General features: G+C 44.0%; 1 protein-coding gene across 4 annotated transcripts in view; it reads left to right on the top strand.

Annotated features, from left to right (window-relative positions):
- LOC117586306 (nicotinamidase) overlaps positions 1-19978 on the top strand; it is a 32973-nt gene extending 12995 nt beyond the window's left edge. For 2 of the 4 annotated variants that reach the window (XM_034276263.1, XM_034276264.1), the window contains exons 2-7: positions 5010-5187; positions 7936-8122; positions 17621-17725; positions 18476-18610; positions 18681-19121; positions 19266-19975. In XM_034276263.1, coding sequence (XP_034132154.1) covers positions 5102-5187; positions 7936-8122; positions 17621-17725; positions 18476-18610; positions 18681-19121; positions 19266-19385 — 1074 coding nt within the window. In that variant the 5' untranslated portion in view covers positions 5010-5101 and the 3' untranslated portion in view covers positions 19386-19975. Of the gene's footprint in view, positions 1-4879; positions 4954-5009; positions 5188-7935; positions 8123-17620; positions 17726-18475; positions 18611-18680; positions 19122-19265 lie in introns of those variants that run through there. The other 2 variants (XM_034276265.1, XM_034276266.1) reach the window with 2 other exon arrangements.
- Positions 19979-23272: the final 3294 nt, after the last annotated feature.

Raw genomic sequence — 23272 nt, 5'->3', positions numbered from 1 at the left:
GACGCGGCATTCCTTAACTGCGTATCCATCAATGTCGTCGTCGTCGTCGTCCACCACCCGAAAAACTTCTGTGCGCCCTCTGGTGCTCTGGTGCTCCTCGTGCCGCTCCTTCTGCTGCTGACGTGCCTGCATTAAACCTACACACAAAAGCAGCACCAGAAGACAGCCAGACACAGAAAATGAAGGAGAAATTGAAAGGCATTTTATAGGCAGCAGCAGCAGCAGCAGAACACAAACACACACATCGTCCTCCTGCAAGCTTACATCCTACATCCTTCAGGCAGGGGATCCGCCTTTGCTCATCCAGCCAAGCAGAAGCTGCTAAATTTTTTGGCAATTCAATTGATGGAACGAACATCTCCTCTCACCGCGACCCGCACCACTGCCCAAGGCGTTTGCTTTTAAATGCTCCTTGCGCCACTTGGCTTCTGCTTCCTGTTCCGAGAGCAAACTCCTGCCAATGTGCCACGCAGCTACTTCTGTAGCTGCCACCCCCGCTGCCGCTTACATCAGTTCAGTACCGCCACTTCCTGGGCTCCTCCACCTGTTCTCTCCCTCCCTCTCTCTGAGAGAGATGCGTGGTTTATTAGCTGATCCCATCGTCTTGACAAGCTACTTTTGACACGCCCCCGCCACGCCCCCACAACAAATACAGGAAGTCTTAGGCGGTAATTTACTTTTCAGCGCTTCACTCGGCAAATTATGCAAGACTCAGCCCCACCACCACCTACCAGATACTGCCTTATGCCCCAGCAGTGGCCCAGCAGTGCCTGCCCTGAATTATGGTGGCAGCTTAGAGTTTCCTTTGCCTTTCCTCTCCTGCTCTCCCCTCTCAGCACTCTCTCTCTCTCTGGAAATATCAGAAAGGAGAGCATTAGAAGTTTTTCAAGTGCTTTGTGAATTCTTTTGGTTTTTTGGATTTATTTTGCTACGAAAATTGAAAAAGAAAAAAATAAAGAAATACAAATATGCATAAATTCTGAATAAAAGTAATCCAACAAAAGATTTGTCTGTAAGATGGTCCTAACGTATGGCCGCTAAATGCGAGTGCAAGAAAACCACAAAAACCACAATTATGAGCAGGCAAGGGTAAGGTTTTAGGGGTTGATTTTCAGAGAAAATTTAAGATTTACGAATCCTCTCTTAGAGTATTTTCCAATATGATTTTAGGTATGTTTTGCATGTAAAAATTATAAGAAACATTAAGAAAATCCAATGATGCGTTTTGTTATTGCTTGCAAATATTTTCGACAACTTTTGGCTATGAAAAACCTCTAGAAAACAACCGGAAAACCTAAAAAAAACACTGTTAAAACGAATCTTTCATTGAATGTCCAACTTTCCTTCAGCTATAGTCGCAAATACTTATAAATAACTTTGTTATACCTGCCAAAATCCCCAACAATCTAGAAATCTGCACATAAAATCCCTCATAACCATCAAAAATCTATTCATCTGCCGTGTCTCGTTTTGCTGTATCGCAATTGCACAATCAACCTTTTGGAGTGGCCACCGAACCACCGTTCACCCTTGATAGCCTTTCACTTTGCTTTTACTTTTACTTTCACTTGTACTTTCTTTTTACCACGCCCCCGCACCTAGCCGTGGCTGCGGTGTCACCTTTTTGGCAGTCGGTCGAAGAGAACTCATAATCAGGACACGTGCTGCCGTTCATTGTTTCGTTTCTTTCATTTACTTTTAGCCGTGAAGTTTCGCTTCGCCCCCTTATGTTATTTCCCACTGCTTTTCCCTCTTCACTGTGCCGTTTCAAATTGTCAAAGTTTTTCCATGGCAGCGGACGAGAGGGGTGCAAGCGGTTCCCTTCCTAACTACTCTCTTTGCTGCTGTTCCTGCTGCTGCTTTTCCTTTCCGCTTTTGGCTTTTATGGGATGCTTTTTATTTAGTCAATGACTTTGACGTCGTCGACAACTTTAATCGAATACAATTTCAGCTGCAGACCTTGGCGCCAGAGGTGAGGTGTGTCCCCCCCCCCTCTACACGCCCTGTGCCTCTTCCTCTCCCCGAACCATTTGTAGGTGTGCGCACGCGTTTCGCTTAATGCCGCGTAAATTGTTTCGCAGCCCAAGACCCAAAAAAACTTTTGCACATTTCTCGCGTTTATCCGAACATTTACATATTAACCCGTAAACTGTAAGAGGCAGGAGCCGTGGCAGGACTACCACCCACCCAAGAGAGCTGAGAGTTTACCCGGAAGAGAACTTCGCTTGGGTCCAAAAATAGTTTTCAATTAGTGTTGGTTTTTGGCCGGGGACTTGGCCTCCCTTCGAGAGGAGGTTGTGGGTTAGAAAACTTTTCTGCTTTGCTCAGCCCAAAAATTATGCGCATTTTCATTGGTACATACACTTCTTGTTTATCTATTGGCCAAAATAAGTTATTGGCCAAATTACAACCCAAAATGGAAAGATAACAGAGAAGAGAATACATTTTTATGTTTGGCGGAGTCTTGAAATTTGTATCTTGAATTTGGTAGCTTCTGTTAAGCAATATTCTGGCCATCTATGCCGTAGATTTGCTCCCATTTCTATTTTATGTTATATTGTTGCCTTTCCTTTGTGTACCGTTTCGTGGATATAAATCTTAAAAATATTAACTATACGCACAACACACACACACACACACACACACACGTGGGCCAGTGCCAGTGGCAGTACTAAATTTGGCATCTAAATTTGAATTTATCGCCTGCCCCGAGCATTAGTTGAGCGCTAGAAAGAAGGCCACACAGGAAAGAGAGGAGCTGGAGCTGGAGCTGGAGCAGCAGCAGGAGGCTGCTGGATCCTGCTGGATCCAGGCGAGGCTTAACTGTTGTGTAGCCTTCTGGATGAAATAGGACTAAAAGTTAAATGGAAATCTATGGCTTTGTGGCTTTACAAGGCCAAGGGGATTGTAGGCCAAAAAGGGGTTTGCAAGCCTGCTAGCTGAAAAATGGCAAAGGAAAAGCATAATATTATAAGCTGCAGCAGCAGCGTCAGGTGGGGTGGGGTGGCCAATGTATGCATGAAAAAAGTGCTGAAATATGATGTAAAATAAGAGTCAAATAAAAGAAATGTCCAAAGAATGAAAATATGAGGTGAAAACTAGAGAAAATACAGAAGAGCGAAGGAAAGATTATAAAAGACTTGCAGAAAAAAAGAAATTGTCGAATTTTGAAAAAGAAAACAAATGATACAAAAATAAACTAAAATAGAATAAAAAGAACCACAAGGAAAAATAAGTTAGGAAACAGCGAATGAAGCAGAAGCGGGATAATGCAGCTAAGCATAAGAAGAATGAAAGCCACCAAATGCAATTACAAATCACAAAAAGAAAGACTGCAGTAGAAAAAAAAAGAAGTAAACCAAAGTAAAACGAGTTAAAAAGGAGCTAAGCCAAGAACAAGGCCAACTCAAAGAGATGGAGTGAGAGAGAGAGAGTGGGAAGCCGAAACTCATTTTCTTTGAAGTTCGTATGAAAAGTTTCTTTTGACAACTGATTGGTGTGTGGCAAAATCACTCAGAAATTCTCCACAAATGTCAGAGAGCATCACAATGGAACACACAATTGCAGGCAGTGGGCAGCCTTGTTATGTGTGGAACAACTCGTTCCCACAGCGAAAAGGCAAAGAAACGAAACGAAAAACGCAACTCTAGGCGCAACTGTACTTCCTGTACTTTCGCACCATGGCCACATCTTGAGAGAAGCACTCAGAGAAATATTTGTGTGTGCACTAAAGAAATATATTTGTATATGTAATGTCTTCCGGTATAAACAACAGCAATAGAGGTCAATCAGTGAAGACTGGAGTATTTTGATCTGTCAAAAGACATGTTTACGCAGCATGGGCCTTAAACAGGGCGTAAGCATATCCTGGAGGCAACAAACTCAACAGTTGAGGGCGCGTACGGGTCTTGCCAAAGGGCAGGCCTCCTGAATAGAACAGTAGACGATTCTGTAGCTTCACAGGAAGTATAGCTGGCAGCAGCGATCTTGGATAGCCACTTCGGTGTAGTCCTCCAAGTTCGGGGAGAACAACCGACAGGCAATCAACAAGGGAGTGCAATAGTACGAATGGCTTTCCGGGTTTCTTGTGCTTTTTAGGGGTCTTCAGGAATTTCAAAGGCTTTCTAATTGAATGGCTGCAATTGTTTGCAGTCTTCTCGGATGCCAATTCTCAGGGACTGCTGTGGCATGCAGTTGCCTCCAGCATCTTCTGGTGGTCGGCCTCTGGCAGTCTGTTCGTTTGAGAACATTTTTATCCAAGCTCCGCTCAGCTGCGATGTTTGCTCCACAAACCAACACAGTCTGAAGTTACGAATATAATTCTATTGGTTTTTCTCAGTGTAGTTTTGCTCCTTGTTTTCTGACGCCTGGCCTGCCACATATTCCATTTCCCCCGCCTACACACAAACAGTGTTGGAGTTGCTGTAGCCCGCATTTCGAGGCTAAATGTCGAAAACTTTCACGGGGAAAACGTACCAACGCTCCCTGGTATCCCCCCATCCTACGATTTGCCGAACAATGAACACTTTTGCTTTTTGTGTGTGTTTGATTAGGAAAAACGCCAAGCCCGCGTCAGGTAATCGTCTGCGGGTGCTGTGTTGCCTGCCACAAAAGCGGGTTGTGCCACACACAAAACTATTGTGTGGAAATGGAAACGAGAACCTCAAGTGTGCAATCAGATGTGGGTGTGGATTGTGGGTGTGCCTCTCCACTGATGAAAATCAAATAAATAAAAAAACTAAACCACAAGATGACGTCGTTGCCATGACGAATGTGGGAGGCGGGTCGTTTTGTTAATTCGATAAATCTATGGCCATTGAAAACAAATGCAGAGAAAAACTCTGAGGCGAACGAGCGAGGTTTTCAGTAGCTGAAAAGCGTTCGACCAGAGCGGGGCTAAGACCCAGTGGGAAAGAGACCAAGGCAGCAGACAGTGTCCCCCCTCCTGTTTGAGTGTGTATCTTCTATGTGTCTTTGTTATTATTGATGGCTTTACTTCAACGTTGTAGAGCAGGAGAAGCTCCTCATTAGTGAGTGCCACACACACACACAGAGCAGACACTCTCAACTGATTGAGGCAAGAGCGAGGCATCACTACGTTATGGACTCACCTACACCGCCAATTGTCATCGAGGATTCAAACGGTTCAGCAATGGATGCCTGTTTCACGGCATTCGACAAGGATGGGTACGTATAGTGCCAGTGCTGGTAAAACCTTTTAAATTATAACACCAAATACAACTAAAACCCAATCGAATATTCATCAGTGTTTGAGCCACCCTTTGGGACTCCCTCGGGTGCATAATTACATCAACAAATAATCGAATATTAATCTGTGGAAATGGGTGGCTATGCTGTCCTTTATTCATGAATTATTCTTTTAAATTATATAATTCGACAAAGTTTAAATTTCTTTTTGTGTGCGCAAAATTATATAATTACCTTTATAATATAAATATAAAATATTATTTTACAGACAACCGCAAAGTAAATTGCTATTACCAAAAAAAAATGCAGTAATAAAGCAGCATATAAATATTCCAGAAAATGCAGACAAAAATCCCGAATAAACATTCAGTAAAATGCGACAAATTCCATAATAAACAAAAAACAAACAAAAATTCAAAAATTCAATGAAAATAATCCGTGTTAAAACCAAATAAATTCCCCTGAAATTAAACGAATTAACGCACTGCACTCTCTCTCTCCGAGTTTTAGAGTGGTTTGCACACCACAGAAACCACATGAAACGAGAAGGGACGTGTGAGACGCTTCTTACGCGTCACTACTTTTATACCCGGCTCTCAGTACTACATCTGTACCTTAGCGGTTATTTGTGAAATTTTAAATTTTTTCATTCTCTGTCATCTACATCTAGACCCACACACTGTAAACTCACGGCAGAGGAAGAGGCAGCGCCCGCACAAAAAAAAAAAATATAACCTCCGGGACGGGGTGGGTTAAAAATCGGCAGAAGCAGAGGCAGAGGGACGGCAGAGGCAGAGGCAGAGCCCGCATAATGCAGAAGCAGAGCTGCGGGACGGTGCGTGGCTCAATTTTTAAATACACTTGTAACAGTTTGAGTATACAGAAGTCTGGATGCAAAATTTGGTGGCTTTTATGGTCTATGAGATCCAGACGCTCAACAAGACGCACGGACAGCTGATCAAGTATACGATGGGGTCGGAAACGCTTCCTTCTGTACGTTACATACAAACGTTATTCCCCACAAATACAATATACCCTATTTACTCTTCGAGTACCGGGTATAAAAAATGTACATTTATATTATTAAAACTCCAAAAGGGTTCGCCCTAAGCCAGGGGCCATAACCAGAACAAACTCGACTATAAATGGAAATGAATTAATTCTAATTGACATTTTAAAATGTTTTACCAACAGCAAATCAATAAATGCAAATAACAAGTGCGGGAAATAATAAATCAAGCAAAAGTGGGAAAATGTGATAAAAAAAATGAAAGTTTGAACATGAAAGATATAAAATGAGTGAAAGGGAAATCTGGAGGGGAATAACATAAGAAAAATTATGGAAAATCTTTTAACAGGAAAAATTATACTTGGAATTGGAATAAGCTGTGAAATTTATGCAAATTTTTTTTTAATCATTATATTTCTGGTGTTCGTTCGGCAAACAACTCTTTTTTGAGTTCAAAATTTTAAGTAACATTTTTTATCCCCGGTACTCGAAGAGTAAATAGGGTTTATTGTATTTGTGGGGAATAACGGTTGTATGTAACGTACAGAAGGAAACGTTTCCGACCCCGTAAAGCATATATATTCTTGATCAGCATCAATAGCCGAGTGGATTGAGCCATGTCTGTCTGTCCGTCTCTCCGTCCGTCCGTCCGTCCGTCTGTCCGTCTTGTTTGTCGGCTAGTTCTCAGAGACTATAAGAGCTAGAGCCACCAAATTTTGGCTCACTGAAACCAGTGTATTTAAAAAATGAGCCACGCCCCCTTCCGCCCCCGCAAAAGGGCGAAAACCTCCCAAATCTACAATTTTGAAGATAAAAGCAAACTAAAAACGCCATTCCGTAGGGAAAGGCCATATCTATCAGATCACCAAATCCGATCGGATCATTATTATAGCCACAATGAAGAAATTAATTTGCAGTGGCTAAACCCACCCTGTCCAGCAGCTTTTGTTGTTCTTTTCACATTCTCTCATTCACACTCTGCTTCTGCTTCACTCGGCCCCTGCCTATGCCGTCCCTCTGCCTTTGCCTCTGCCGACTTTAAACCCACCCCGTCCCGCAGCTTATATTTGTTTTGTTTTGTGTGCGGGCGCTGACTCTGCCTCTGCCGCGAGTCTGCAGTGTGTGGGTCTAGGGAGCGTGTTGGTGTGAGAAGTGTTGTAGATGTAGATGACAGGTGAAGAAAAAATTTAAAATTTGACAAAACACCGCTAAGGTGCAGATGTAGTACTGAGTGCCGGGTATTAAAGTTGTGACGCTTAAAAAGCGTCTCACACGTCGTTCTCGTCTTTTTAATTTATTTTTTTTATTTTTTTCTAATATTCAACATAAATTGAAGTACCTGGTCAGTGCGGACTAATCGTCTGTGACCAACCAATTTCGCTGTAGCGAAAAATCGTAAGCCATACCACAAAAAGAAAATAGTAAGAAGGATAAGTTCAATGATTCCAGTTTATTCGGCTCAATATGAAATTTAAAGAAGTAGTAAAAGAGATGAACTGATAAATGAGAACTCAGCCAAATGTTTTTTAGCATCCTTTTGGCCTCAACAAAAGACACAAAAACAATCGAATAAATCTGAAAGTATTTCGCAACTTACATACACCCCTTATACTCCTCTCTCTACGCTGCCATTAATTACCCAAACTTTCTGTTAACCTTTTGAACTCTTATCTGAAATGCTTTTTGCCTTTTCTCTCTTTCTCTCCCCCCACCGACAGCGATGACCGCCTGAATCTCACTGAATTTTCGGTTATCTGCCGCGCGTTGTTCCGCAACGACAAGGGACACATATACGATGTGCCACCGGAGCGCCTCGAGCAGATATTCGCAGTATTCGATACGAATGAGGATGGGTATATCGATAGGGAGGAGTTTAAATTCTGTTGGAATCAATGGATTAAAACGGTAAGCACTTCCTATCTTTTGGTACAGTTTATAATACTTTTGTCTGTTTCCCCTTTTGATGTGTTATGTTCTCTATCTGCTGGTGGCAGTTCTTTGCTGGTGGTTGTTTTGATATCTGATATGCTTTATATTCTTAGATCTTTCATACTAACTGCTCCCACTTCGTGCTTTATATTTTCATCTGCCATTCAGCATTTTTGATCTGCTTTTACTTTCTGTTCCAATCTCTCTTCCAGCTTCAGTTCTGCATCTCCCATCCCTCTTTCTGTTTCTCAATCACTGCTTCTCCATTCTGTTATGCTATCTCCTGTCCCATCGCTCTTTTCTCCTTCCCCTGCTCTTATTACCTCCCCTGCTCTTTTTTACACTATTTATGAATTCTTGTTGTTGCGGCTAACGTTTTTGGCTGTGATTATTCAGTGATTCATATCCGGGGACTCGTAAAATCATAAAAAATGTGATAATAAAATATTTGTCAACATGTTTCCCGACAGCCACACCACACCACACCACACACAGACATCAGACCAATACCAATACCACCCACACACGCACGCTGGGACACCAACGAAGAGCGGAAGAGAGGCAGAGAGCGAGGGAGTGCTTGGGCACGGCACTCACATGGGGCTAAAATTTTGCAATCAAAGTGGCCGAGTACTCGGATTGTGTGTGTAATTCAATCCTGATCAGAGGCGGCTTCTTACCCTCACCCCGCACCCCACCGCTTTTCGGTTGGTTGGGGGGATATGCAAAATGTCGCTTACAGCGAATGTCACACGTCATGGGGGGATTGCTTTCATCATCATTTCCATTTCCACATCCATTTCCATGCCCATTCCCATTCCCATTCCCATTCCCATTGCCCAGCATTTCCATTCCGCATTTCGAGTTTGGCATCCACATCATCATCGCCAGGCGGCGTGGCGGCTGCCACTGCCACTGCGACTGCTGGCAGTCAGTGGCAGCAGCAGAGGCAGAGCCGTGGCTGTGCGGCAGTAGCAGAGGCAGCAGCGTATGCAAATGTAATAATCTGATGCCTGGGACCGCTGCTGCTGTTGCCTCTTCTGCTGCTGCCACAAATTCCCCACTCAAAAACCCAAACCCAAAACACACGCTGCCGAGACGCCGCACGTAAAGTGATAAAAATGCGTGACAAATAAAATGCCACAGAACACTCGGCAAAGCAAAATGTAAGGGAAGGGTGGGAGGGAAAAATATGTTTGGAAAGCGGGGAAAATATCGGGTGCGACAGTGCTAGAAAAATGTCTAAGCCAGAGCGCCGAGACGAGACTGCATTCAAGAAGTTCTTTGGATATTAAAAAAAGCAGCAAAGGGCAGGGACATTTTTCAAATAATTTTATTGTAGTCTATGACTTTTCCCCCCACATCTACATACATCTCTTCATCTACATTTCCATTTCCAGCTGGTTTTCTTCTTTACTTCGTTTGGCTTTATACAACTTTGTTCTGCCACAGTCACTGCCATAAAATTGCGTACGTGATGGGGGGACAAAAATTTGCGAGAGCGGCGACTTCTTTATTTGTTGGGGCTTCTGCTACTGCAGAAAGGCCTGGCCCGGGACTTGGACAACTTTAAGCTACTTGAAACCGTAGCGAAGTTTCCCACTTTCCATTTGTAAGAATTCAAAGTATATTAGGGAATGCAAAAAAGTCTATATTTATGTTTTTATTTGTGGCAAAAGTTGAGGATTGGACGACTTAAAACACTTGAAAGATTTGAGCGCATCAAAGAAATATCAAATATTATAAAGCTTTGATTTAGGGGCACATCTTTCGCATAAGAAAATATTGATTTCGATTTGGAAAATGTCTGAGAACTTTTTGGAGTTTATTAAACATACAGAAAACTCTTTATGACTCTTAAATAAATTTATATATTTTTAGTTTGTCCATAAAAGTTATTTATAAATTTCATCTTTTCCGAACAAATTTATTTAAATTCTGAAAAATCTTTTCCCGCAGCATTGCATTGTGCGTTAACCGTCAAAGAGTATATCCTTATTTATCCCATTTGCCATTCAAAAATATCAACTTTGATGTCCTGCCACCCACCCACAGCGCTGCCCCTTATTTTCTCTTGCATTTTTCCCATCATATATAAATATATTATATATATACGAATTGTGTGTACGCTGTGTGTGTGTGTGCTGACTGCCTGTTGAGCCGATTTTCCCCGACTCTCACGTCTGTCACATGCGACAAATTATTTCACGAAACGAGAAAAAATAATAATATTATTTTTTGTTCGTCTTCATCCACGTATTCATGTATTTTTTTGATATGCCATTTACCCCGCCCACAATAAACCACCAGCCTCTTCGAGTTCGAGCCTCCCCCACAAATTGTGTAATATTGTATAAAAAATGTATTAACGCATAAAAAAAGAAAAAAACGAACGCAAGCTTCCGCACAGGATGCGAATGAAAATCTTCCCCGGCAGCTGATATTGTAATAACGGGCAACACTTAAAAAATTGACAGCACCTCCCTCCCACCCTTAGCAGTGGCAGTTTTTGGACCAAAAAAAAGCAGAGAAAAAAGAAAGGAGAAAAATGCTGCCTGCCCCATAAAATTGACTTTTGTTTGTATTTCCGCATGAATTGCATAAATGGTAATTTTGCAGTTTAATGTTTGCGTGGAAAGGAGAGGAAAAACAAGCCCCACAAAAATTTGCATAATAAACAAATCAACTGATAGACGAGTGGAAGAGGAGGTGCAGGAGCATGGGTAGAGGTTTTTGGCGCTTGGAATTATGTGGATGGAAGTTTTTGGCAGCAGACAGACAGGAAGAGCAGGCGTATAACTGTGTGGAAAATTAAATAAACGCATAAATAGAACATTAACGCCATAAATCATTTGAATTTGGTGGCAGCAATTGCGGCTCCATACATACATACATACACACAAATGTCCTTCAACTATGTCTGTAGCTGTGTCTGTGTGCACTGCACATTTTATTGCCTCCATTTCGATTGAAGTGTGTTCGACGGAAAACGGAAATGAAAGGCAAATTTATGGAAATAATAATAATAATAACCGAAAGCCAAATGTCTGTCTGTCTGTCTGTCTGTCTGTGTGTCTGTTCGCCCCGTGCCCCAATGACTTCCTCGCGAGTCCAGAATTTGTGTTTCCATGAGCACCCTCACCAGCCCTTCAAAAAAAAAGGTAAAATTTTGATTTATAAACATAATTCAATATGACGCGGGACGGGGGAGGAGGCGTAGGGCACCGCTTGATGCTTTTATTGTGTGTGTATTTATTTGTTAAAAATGCTTAATTGATGTGCTTAAATGTGCAGAAAATGCACAGAGCCTCCTGCCACTACAGACAGTGGGGTTTCCATCTCTGAGTGCTTCAGTGGTTTTCCCATTTTCCAAGAAATGAGTGGGAGAATGAGAGAGTGGCAGAGAGAGAGAGTGAGCGACTGTGCCCTGAGGCGTGAAATGCTGCGGTTTCGGTGAACGTTTTTTGATGAGGGACAGGGACCAGGGCACAAAACCTTCAGACAGTGTCCTGCGGCTAAGGCTGGGTCTGTGCTGCTGGCTGGCTGTCCTTTTCTATATAATACATATACCTAAATAATTAATTGACAAAAAGGCACAAGGCGTGGGGCACACGTTAATAAACCTCTTTTTGAGCTTTCCCCTTGCTTTGTCGGGCTGGACACTTTACTTAATGCGAATCTATTTCTTTTGTTCTGCAACTTTTGTCCTTCAATCAATTGACTCTAAGCAGGAGAGATTCCATCTTTGTCCAGACTCCTTTCTGCTTGCCTCCCTGTTGTGGGTTTTCTTTTTTCGTAAATATTTCATTTTGTTTAAACTGCTTTTATTTCGTGTATAATAAATTTATGGCCTTCTCGACACACCTGTGGGGAGCTCGAGGTCCCTTTATGGCTGCCAGCAGAGAGTGTGAGTGTGAGTGTGTCTGTGTGTGTGGCATACCACATATATCATATCACATCATCATATAGTTCATTGAACCTCCCTGCCTGCTGCCTGCTGCCTGCTCCCTGTTGCCATTGCCATTGCCTTTCTCAAAAATCTCTCTGCAACAGCTTTAAGTGTCTTACAATGTCTGCCGTTAATCTTGCCACAGATATATGTGGCACATATACTATGTGCTTCTTTATAATGTCTTTATTTTGTGAGGCATTTTCTCTTTGCTTTGTTACGCACCAACACCGCGTGGCAGCAGCGAAGAAAGATGAGTGGGGCAGCAGCAGCAGGAGGGGGCAGAAGGCAGGAGGCAGACTCCTCGTATTTTGCCAAAAAGTCTTCGCCCATGCAACTTCTCTGCTCAGCAAGCGGAAAATAATATCTTGCTATAAATTTCGCTTAGTTTTTTCCTTCCCTCTCCCCTTAATTTCCTCTCTCTTAATTTCCACTGACCCATCTCTGGGGCTATGTGGGTCTGTGCCTCTCTCTCTCACTCTCTGGCTCTTTTCCCCAGACAGCAGCAGCCTCACCTCTCGCCAGTCGACTGATGAAAGTTTAACGACCAAAGTTGACACGCTGCGGCGATTATTTAGAAAGTTAATGACTTATAACATACCTCCTCCTCTCCCCACAAAAAAAAGTACAGAAAAAAAATGTCACCGGAAATGAACAGAAAGTAGAGAGGAAGAGCACCGAAAACGAGTGAGAGAAAAATGGGAGGTGGCGGTGGATATGCAGAGGAGGCAGCATCGGGAGGGCAGTCCCAAAAAGCGAGAGAAGGAAGGGGAAACAAGTCCCAAAAAGCGAGAGAGGAGGTGACTGAAGTCTGCGGCAAGTGTGAGAGAAAATGAAAGGTGGGCAATCCCCAGAATGAGACTCCCATCCGAAAGATTCATTGATTTACTGACCAACCATTTCGGCAAGTTGGTTTTAGCTTGATTGGAGACGTTTATTGAAAAATGAGTAGCCATTTCTTAGCTGGCCTCTCTCTATCTTCCTCCTTCTCCCCGAATAATTTGAAAAGTGTGTAGAAAATTATAGGTTAAGTATGGGTCCAGACGCGGCCACCGATTTTTGTACCAAATGTCAAATGTAAATTGACCAAAATTTTCTCTGCCTTGGCCATTTGTTATGCGGGCAAATTTTCGCTGCTTTTGACATTTTTTATTCGCTGAAAAGTGGACACTGGCAGGCAGTTTGCAGTTGGAAAAGATAAATGGCTCGATTATGGGAATTCTTAAATCATTTTGGCCATATATAAACGCGGTTCTGGTGCTCTAGTGAGCCTGGAAGAGCCACTGATACATACCGATTAGAGCCAAGCAAATACTTTATAGGTTGGGGGGCTTATCAGAATTTCTTTCATGTGTATTGCAACAAATCTCACTCCAAGACTCTCTCCTTGGGGATGAATATCAACCCAATCCCAGCAGCGATTCCCAAGCTCTGTCAGAGACAGACACAGATACAGCTACACAGAGGAAGCCCGTCAGAAGTATGCCAAAGAACCTTTTCAAACATTCGACTTAACAGAAATCAACTCAACAGCAAAACAATTTCCATATTGGCCATAAGTTTCAGTCTTCCCTTCCCACCACCAACAAGTTCTCCCTCCCTTCGACAAGTTTTCCACGCTTATTTATAGTTGTGTTTTGCTGCAATTTCCACCTTTCAAAAGGGTCTACCATCGAAGTCGAGTCTGTGTTCTGGCAGCCGCATAAATTGTATAATGTAATTTTCCAGGCAACTGTCGGGCCCAGGACACACAGAACCCTGTCCCATGTCCCTGCCTCCCTTTATGCATCCCGCAAATCCACAAAACTGTCAGGACGATGAGGACTGTATCTGTAGCTGCCTATGCCAAAATATATACGTATCCAAGGGCTTACAGATTGGTAGAGTTGGATGGGGGTCGGGGGAAAGTCTCGTCTCTGCTGTCTGCTGCCACCAACTTATGCAACAATTTCAGAACGGAAATTGCTTTAGCACCTGCCCCACATGTCTACTCCTGCCACAGCCGCTGCCACACATGTGGGTGTGTCCTGGTGTCTCGGGGTCCCCGGGTCTGCGAGTCTCGAGCCCCGTTTGCCTTTTTGGCACATACTTCAATACGAAGTTGAATTTCATTTCGATTCGTCGTGGGATAGCTCGCCTGCTCGGTCCGTCGTCTCGCGTCGTCACTTTGGCAACTTTTTTGGCATCATACGCCGAACACTTTGACAGTTTGTCTGCCTCGCCAGGCACACACACACACACACACACACACACACATGGGGCATGGGGAAGGCGCAGGGCAGGGGGCTGCATGGGGGTTCGGTTGGAAATTTATTTGCCAAAAAGACGCTAGACGGATAAACTTATTTCCTATCTATGGGACTGCTTCGTCTTCACGACTACTTCTGACCTTTGTTTTTGCGGGTTGAAAGCGTAATTTGAATTTAAGATTTCTTTGCGGCTGGCAGCGAAAGGTGGCAGTGGCAGTGGCTGTGGCAGCCAGAACCAGAAACCCTTTCTCTTTTTTTGCCTTTTTGCCATCTCTGCTCTGGCAGAACAAACCGCGAACCAAAAGTGTGGTCGTTGTGGTTGCCACCAAGAGCATACAAATATACAGAGCTCCACGTACTCCTCGTAGCCCATCCTCTTGCCTTTCAATAATTAATTTAAGTGTAACACATTTTCTGGGAAAGTTCTGTGCTTTTACCTCTAAATTTGCCCCTCGATTCGCCTGATTTTCCTTGAGCATTTTCATCAAAGATTCATAGTTTCAACTTTAAATTAAGATGTTGATCTTAAGAAGTGGGCAAACAAAGGCCCAGAGGTCAAGCAGTGGAGATTGAGGCTGAGGCAGCGACTGAGGCTGAGGCGCGTGTTAATTTGCCAAAGTTTTGCCCTGGCACAACGTTGATGTTAAATGATGACAGACAGACAGGCAGAGGGAAGAGCTCTGCGATAGCTCTGGGCTTTATGGGGTTCCATCACATCTGCAGCAGATGGCTGGCCTCATAATTGGATGGACCCAAAATCCTTGATTTCTTGAGGTATAAGCTAGGGCAGGGCAGGGCAGGGTTGGGGATGTGGCAACATTTTGTGGCTTTTCTTATGTGTTTGACTCAAGTTCTCCCCCTGCTAATGTTTATGTGTCTTAATTGTGGGGGGAGGTGGATTGCACTTTGCATTTGATAGTTTTGATTTTGATTTGTGGACGAAGCGCCTCGGGTCTCTGAATCTGAATATTGGTTAGACATCAACAACAGTCTGAAGTTGCCAGTCTAAAGTTTTGAGCGAACAGCAAAGGATTTGAATGCTGGAGTGGAGTTTAGAGTTCAAAGTTCAGAGCTCAGAGCTCAGAGTTTGATTTTTAATGTTGATTATTGCCACAAAATATGCCAAAACCTCAAGTTCTGACAGCTTAGAGTGGAATTTCAGTTGCAGTGGCATAAAAGGTAGCAAGAAAATTGTTCATTATTGGTTTTTATTTAACTGCTAGTTTACTTATCCCCCAGCTATTGCATCATACATCACAGAGAGTAGTCATGTCCAGAAGCTAACATCATATGAAAGCCCTAAATGCATCCTTCCACATGCCACATATGTACCTGCAACTTCATCTCAATTTCTCTCTTTTTTCCTGCTCTCTTTTTATCCTAAGCGTTTAATCTTCTGTAGGACCACTCCCTGAACCCAAATTACCCAACACTTCCTTTCACTTACTCCGCCATGGAGATGTTCAGATTTCATCTACACACACACACACACACACACACACACATGGCCTGTTGGCTGGTGGGGGAACTTTGGCTAAATTGATACATTAACTACCTTGATCCGGCTATTATCTTGGCTGCACTATCCTCTATCCTGCTGCCATCATGCCAACCTGCATCCTGCTACCGCTGCTGCTGCTCCAAAGGCAGCTGCCTTTGCCTGCTGGAAAATTATTCTCAAAATGTTGAGAATGTTCGCTATGTAAATGTAAATCACTTCCTTCGGGCGGTGCCTCTCGGTCTCGCCACACGCCGCACGCCGCAACGTCGGCATCCTAAAGCGGTTGCACATCGCTCCAATCCTAGCCAAGCCCATCGCATCCCAGTGGCAACTGTGCGACTAGTGATAAATCATCAACTGCTTAAGCGGGTGTCTGCCCCTGCCACAGGCTGTTGTTGCTGCTGCTCTTGCTGCTGCGTGGAGGTGCACTCTGCCACTGTCTGTGCCTGCAGCCTCTCACGTTGCCACCGCTTTAAGGCATTTAGCTGGATGACATATTTTAAATGCCTGCCAGACGAAACAACACAAATCAAAGGAGGGTAAAGCAGCAGCAACAGCAGCAGTAGCATGAGCAGCAGCCAGTCCTGCAGGAGCAGGAGCAGCAGCAGCAGCTACAGTGCCTCCTGCATCGCTCTCCCCATCGCCCTCGCTGTGTGCCTGCGCCCATAGATCATAATCATTCATAATCAGCGTGCACATAAATAACAAATTAAAAGCGCTTCACTAATTTAAAATATGCTCGAACATAATCAGCTTACTGTGAGCCACAGACGCCACACAGCACAGCAGCTCCCCAGCACTCGATGACTGTGGTCTGGGGCGAGGATGCGTCTGCGTCTGAGGCCTCTCGTGCGGCTCTGGCAGCGCTGCCACTGCCATTGCCATTGCCACTCGTGCGACTACTGCTGATGATGCTGCTCCTTCACCTCTATCCCCCTCTGGTATCCTGCTACTCCTGCTCCTGCTGCCAGTCAAAAGATAGCAATGACAACCTAACGAGCTGCTGCTGCTCCTTCTCGTGTGTCTCGCGTGTCTCTCGCGTGTGTCCGTCTGTCTGTCTGTCTGTCTGTCTGTTGTAGCTGTTTTGCTGTATCTTTTGGCTGTGTCTGTGATAGAAATTTAGATGCTCTATGCAGCCATAGGATATGCTGGTAATCTGGAGGTGCTTGACAGCTGCTCGAAGAGTAATCTTCGTAATGAAGTAATTTCGAATGGAAAACCGATGTGCTCTGCTGCAGGAAGCGTCGCAACTTTAGCTTGCCTCCTTGCAGCGCATTCCCCATTCGTTTTGCTAATCCTAGCTAACCTTTTAGAACTTTCGTTTTCCTTTCGTTCGTTTCTTTCTGCTTATTTTCTTCGCTTTTTTGACTGGCTTTTACTTCATTTAAAACGCATTTATAACGCAGGGCGCACACAAGAAAAAAACCAAAAGCTCATCAGCAGACACACGCGCACACACAGAGGCACACCCTCTAATACACACACTAATGCAGTGTCCTCCCCCCATTATGTGTGTATACAAATTTTCTTTTTAGCTTTTCATGTTTGTGGTGGTGTGTAGACTCCATACTTTTGGGGCATTCATGGGATGTCCCTTCTTCGGCTGCCGTCATCTCTGGGGTTCATATACAATTTTTCTTACAATTTTCTTTCATTTTCTGTTGTAGCTTTTCTTTCATTTTTTGGGTTGGCCTCCTGCTCTAACCACTGTCTCGTTCTTTTTCTCGTGATACTTACGTCTCTTCACTCTCCCTCTTCTTTCCATTTTCTGGCAGATTGTGCGACCGGTGAACGCGTTCCTCATTGTTGATGTACAAAATGATTTTATAAGTGGTTCCTTGGATATAAGTAATTGCAGTGCACAGCAGCAAGGACATGAGGTGAGAGGATAAGGACAGAAAGACTGACGGTGGAGTGCTGGTAGGGAGCGCGGGAGTTCTGGCAGCTACGTGGCCAGCAGCCCCAGCAACCCCAGCAGCTCTGGCTTATCCTTCGGGGCTTTCCAGGTGGAGCGCTGGGAGGCACATAAAAAATAAAATAAGTGAAGAAAAAGCGTAACAAGAAAGGAAAATGAAGCAGCCAGCAGGCAGCAGCCAGCAGCCAGGGCACGAGATGAGAGGCAAAGTCATTGCCGCAGCCGGAGCAGCAGTCCCAGAGATGATGGAGAGGATAAGGGATAAGGCAGGACCTCTGCATGTCAGACCTCAATACCAGATATTGCGGCCACGAGGAGACTTGGGCATGGGATGGCTGGCAGGCTCCTCCTTCACCGCCTCCTCCTCCTCCTCCTTCTTGAGTGCACGGCAAAGCGGAAGCGGATATGCTTTACTTAAGTCGCATCCGCGACTGCGACACACGCCGGATGTCGTCGCCTTCTTCCCATCTGGCAACTGACATTGGCCCCAGTGCCTCGTGTCTCTCCTGCCACGCCCACTGCGGCACATGAAAATTTGTCAAAATTAATAACACGCACTTCCGTCTCGTTGTCGCTTTATGGACTGTGTCTTGCTCTCTTTGTCGAGGGATAGAGAGAGTGCGACTCGAGTTGTGACTTCACTGCCATCTTGAAGATAATCCAATGACCGCTTTGCCACACCGCTTTTCCTCCTCTCTCTCCCCTCTGTCTGTAGATACTGGAGCCCATTAACAAACTCTTGGATACCGTGGACTTTGATGCCGTTTTCTATTCATTGGACTGGCATCCCAGCGATCATGTTTCATTTATTGATAATGTCAAAATGCGAGCCATGGACGAGTCCTCGGCGGTAAGTCCTGCCAACGAGCCAGCAGATTGAAATTGGAAAGGATGTGCTGTCATGTCATGTGTCCTTTTAGCTTGATGCCGATTCCGCTCAGGTCTTCGATACGGTCATCTTTGCCGGTCCCCCACCCATGAAGCAACGCCTCTGGCCACGCCACTGCGTTCAGGACTCGTGGGGTGCCGAGCTGCACAAGGACCTCAAGGTAGTGGATCACGGCATCAAGGTGTACAAGGGCACCAACCCGGAGGTGGACTCGTACTCTGTTTTCTGGGACAACAAGAAACTGTCGGACACCACGCTGAATGCGCAGCTAAAGATGAAGGGCGCCACCGATATCTATGTGTGCGGCCTTGCCTATGATGTGTGTGTGGGTGCCACCGCTGTGGATGCCCTTTCGGCTGGCTATCGCACCATTTTGATAGACGATTGCTGTCGCGGCACAGACTTCCATGACATTGAGCACACCAAGGAGAAGGTGGTCACCAGCGATGGAGTCATTGTGCACACAGCTGAGGTGAGGCAAGGCATGATGTGGTAGCTACAATTTGATAGATAAAGTCTGTAAATGTAAAATAAATAAATCGTAAACCTAAAGTATTTTTGATCACTTTTAAAATCAGTAATCCTTTTTCTTTATTTTTCGCCTATTTTCCCACAGGTCAAGGCCATGGCTGAGGGCCGCGATCGTCGTCCCGAATTGGGTTACAAGCTGGCCATGGAGCTGAAAAGTCCCGATTCTGTGCTGTCGCAACGCAATGGCTTTAGACCCACTTATTGAAGCACCAAGTTAAGGAATAGAGCACCACGCTTATGGCTTCTGGCGTCTGGCTTCAGGCTTCAGGCTTCAGGTTGGATTGGATGGATTTAAAAGACAACAACTTTTAAGCGGCTTTCAATGTAGTTTAGAGCATAGAATAGATTCGTTTCCGAATAGAAAATAGAATGTAGAAAGAAAACATAAATTGGAATTGAAGCTGATACAATTGGGAAAACTCTTTCGGAAAATTGTTTACCAAATGCAACCAATGACAAGCAGCAATAGTGCAAATAAATCTTCGGACAAACACCAGGAAATTCAAATTGAAAGTTGAATCAATAATGAATTGATTTAAAGCTTATGGTTGAGTATTATTCATGGAGCAGTCTGTCTCTTTAGAGCTGTTATTCCAAGGCACCTTCTAATACAATAACACAATTAATAAAACACAGTAAATGTTGTGCCTGCTGCTGCACTTGTTTGAAATTAAATTAAAATTTTCATAGTTGTAGACATCATATTATATTTTAATTTATATTTGAAGGGCAAAGAAAAAGATCGGGTGTGGAATTATTGCATGTACTTAAAGAATCGCATAGAATGGAAATAAATGAACAATAAATAAATACAAACCAAGAAAAGTGAAGCTTTATTGAGAGAAAGAGAGTAAAGCTCCTAGGCTGGTTATGTTTTTAGTGGCGTTTTGAAAATATATCGGAAAAGTCATGGAACGTCAGTAGATTTGAACCGATGTCGAAGATTGAATACTGCAAAAACCACCTCTAATCTCTCCCCAAAAAATCTCTGTACACAGGTAATTTCTCGTGCTACATCTCGTCCCCATCCCTCCTATCTCATATTCACGTTTTCCTTTCAGCTAATTAAAAATGTCGCAATCAATGTCCCTCTACATCTGCAGCAGCTCTTTCTGTCGTGATTAGATCCCATCATCTGTCCAATCCACTCCAATCTCTACACTCTCCACACCACAGCCTTTGTGTACTACTGATGGATGAATATTCTTTCTATCTGTGTCTGTGCGTGTGCAGAAAAAAAAACAAAACTTCAAAACAAACCGTATAAATGTCCCTGGGTCCGAAAAGTGTGGCACAGACTGTTAAACGATTCTCTGGATATTTTTTCTGGCTCTGCTGATGCTGCTGTTCCTGTTTGTGCCAGGAAACAAACCGAAATAACAATCCATGCAGCGTTTAAAAGAAAGTTTTCTGTTTTATGTGTCAGCTACGAGTAGAGAGGAAAAGCAGCAGGGAAAATGACAGTGGAGAGTGTAGAGCTCAGTGGAGAGCAGAGTGCAGAGTGCCGCTTCGACTAAAACAAACTTTAAATTTATTAACACCCAAACGAAAAGAGGGCTGAGCTGACCAGAGCCCAGTCCAGTGTCCAAGGGGGGGGCGTGGCTCTGCCATTGTACTGTGAAGTGTAAAAGTGCAAACTTTTTTCAGCATTTTGTTTGTTGTTTTTTTGCGAGCTAGCGAGCGTTTTGGCCAAGTTTTATGGTAAGCACTCCCCCCCATTGGAGCATGAGGATTTTTGCCTGGCCTTACCATACACATATGTATACATAGCTGTATGTATAGTAGATCGTGTAGGAGTCGTCTCCAAATCGTTTACCTTTTGTGGCGTCGTCTGCCATAGACAATGAACCTGCCTTCTGCCTGGTGCCAGCTACTCCCATAATCCCAGACTCCTGGACTCCGCACACACCCAAAAAAAAGAAACGAAAAACTTTTGTTAGTCGCCGGCGACTGTCTACTGGAACGGGTTGGTGGTGCTGCGGTGGTTGGCTGTTGATGTGGTGCGGTCATGCCAGTGAAATCCACACGCTGCACAGCTGTCAGCGGCAGGAAAAAGTGGAGAAGGGCAATGAAGAGGGGCAAAAATAGTAGGAAAAACCTCGCATCTCGCTGATGAAAATTGCTTGCAAGTGGTTTCTGTTTCTGTCTCTGGACCGACTCTGAACCAACTCTGAACCGACTCTGGAGTCGGCCCAGGCCTTTTCTGCACATGTAATGGTCTCTCGTTTTGCTTGTAAAACTTTTGGATTATTGTCAGGCACACAGATACACACAGGCACACACATACGTGGGGCTGGCTGGCTGGCCATTTGCCAAAAGGCCTGGACATGGTAGCATGTGGCATGTGTGGCACAATTTGCGATGTGTCTCTGTCTTTATGTGTGTGTGTGTGTGTAGAAGCGCTTCGTTCGCGTTTTTCCTCTCAACAGCACAATTCTCGCATATTTTTCTCTTCTTACAACTGCCGCCGCTGCCGCTGCCGTTGCTGCTTCTGCCATGCCGCTGCGTAGGCGTCGCCATTTTGTCCATGACCTGAAACTGCAATTGCACACAGTCGCAGACATATGTATGTATGTGCATATCCTTTCCATGTGTGTGTGTGTGTGTGTGTGTGTTGCATGCAGATGAAGCTTTGGGAGCCTCAGCCTCAGCTGCTGGCTGGCTGACTGTCTGCTGGCGACTGCTTGACTTGTAGCTTGTACTTGGGCGCTAAGCTGCTTGTTTGTGGTTTGTGGAGCTAAGAGTAAAGCTACAGAGCGAGTGAGGGGGAAAGGCAGGTAGTTAAGGAAGTGAAGAGATAAAGGGGAGAGAGAGAGTGGAGAGGTGCAGCAGCCAGGGGATAGTGCAGAGGCGGAGTAGAAAGTACAGCAGAGGAACGGAGAGCTGCTGCAGGGGCAGTATCATGAAGCATGCATCATGCACCATGTACACATGTCTACTGGGTGTTGCACTTGAGATCTTCATCGTGCAGGCGGGGCTTTGCAGGGGGCGGCTTAAAGCCTTAAAGGCAACATTAGAATCATTTTGTTAAGCAAATATAACTAACCCCCAACACCACACCCAAACACCCAACAAATATTCGAGGAAAAAGCTGGGCGTACATAAACAAAAACTTAAACTTTCAACCAAAAATATATCAAAACGAGAAGCGAGTATATGCGGGGATTTGTGAACAAGATTTGAGGAAGTTTGCAAGAACAAAAAGATACTTACTCAGTGGTGCTCCTGTGGCAGCTTTCAAGGTGTAACATTGCACTTAAGATTGCCAGAGGAATAGATGGACCAACTTTAGGTAAGACCAGATAAAACTTACCTTGAATAATGGTTTTAATGTTCAAAGATTAAATTAGAATTATATTTGTAATCTGGCACAATACTTATACGTATGATTAAATGTTATGAAAACTTAACATAGTGAAAACCTCATTTAAATTATGACCTACTATAGTCTGAAATTTCAGCTATGAAATGAAGCCCTTGGAATGCGCTTTGGGCGTCTAATCGCTCCCCTCTACATCAGTAAAAGTCTCTTCTCGAGCATTATTTACATTATTATTATTATGATATCTAGAGCCCGAAAAATCATACATAACCCTCTCCCAAAGTAGCTCTTAGTTCTCATGAAAATCTCATAAAAGGAAATATGCACAGAATATATTGTCTCAGGTGAAAATTTTAAAAAATTCGTTGCCACTTTTTGACCCGCTTTTATGGAAGGGAAAAGTCAACAGTGTCACTAAAATAACAGCAACAAAAAACAATTATAAAACGCAATAACAGCAGCAACAACAACAATAACAGCAGCAACAAAAATTCCAACAACAAGAACTAAAACGCCCAACTATGAAGGCGGACTACCGTCTGTTGCCCCTCCCGCTGCCTCTGCCCTTCCTGGATTCGAGAGGCGGAGGGAAATTAGTTTTCCCACTGCAAAAACCTTATTGAAATTATAATTTATTTATTAGCAGCAGAGTGGATGCAGCAGGATGTAGGGAGTCTGGCCGTGGAAATGAACTCGAAAATGTCAAACCAATTTTCTGCTGATGTTGCTGTTGCTGAAAATTTCGTTCTTTTATTAGATTGCGGGTGAAG

The sequence above is a fragment of the Drosophila guanche genome, unplaced genomic scaffold (genome assembly GCF_900245975.1).
Source record: "Drosophila guanche unplaced genomic scaffold, DGUA_6, whole genome shotgun sequence".
NCBI classification, from domain to species: domain Eukaryota; kingdom Metazoa; phylum Arthropoda; class Insecta; order Diptera; family Drosophilidae; genus Drosophila; species Drosophila guanche.
Note: the sequence above shows the minus strand (reverse complement) of the source record. Positions and strands in the feature narration are given on the sequence as shown.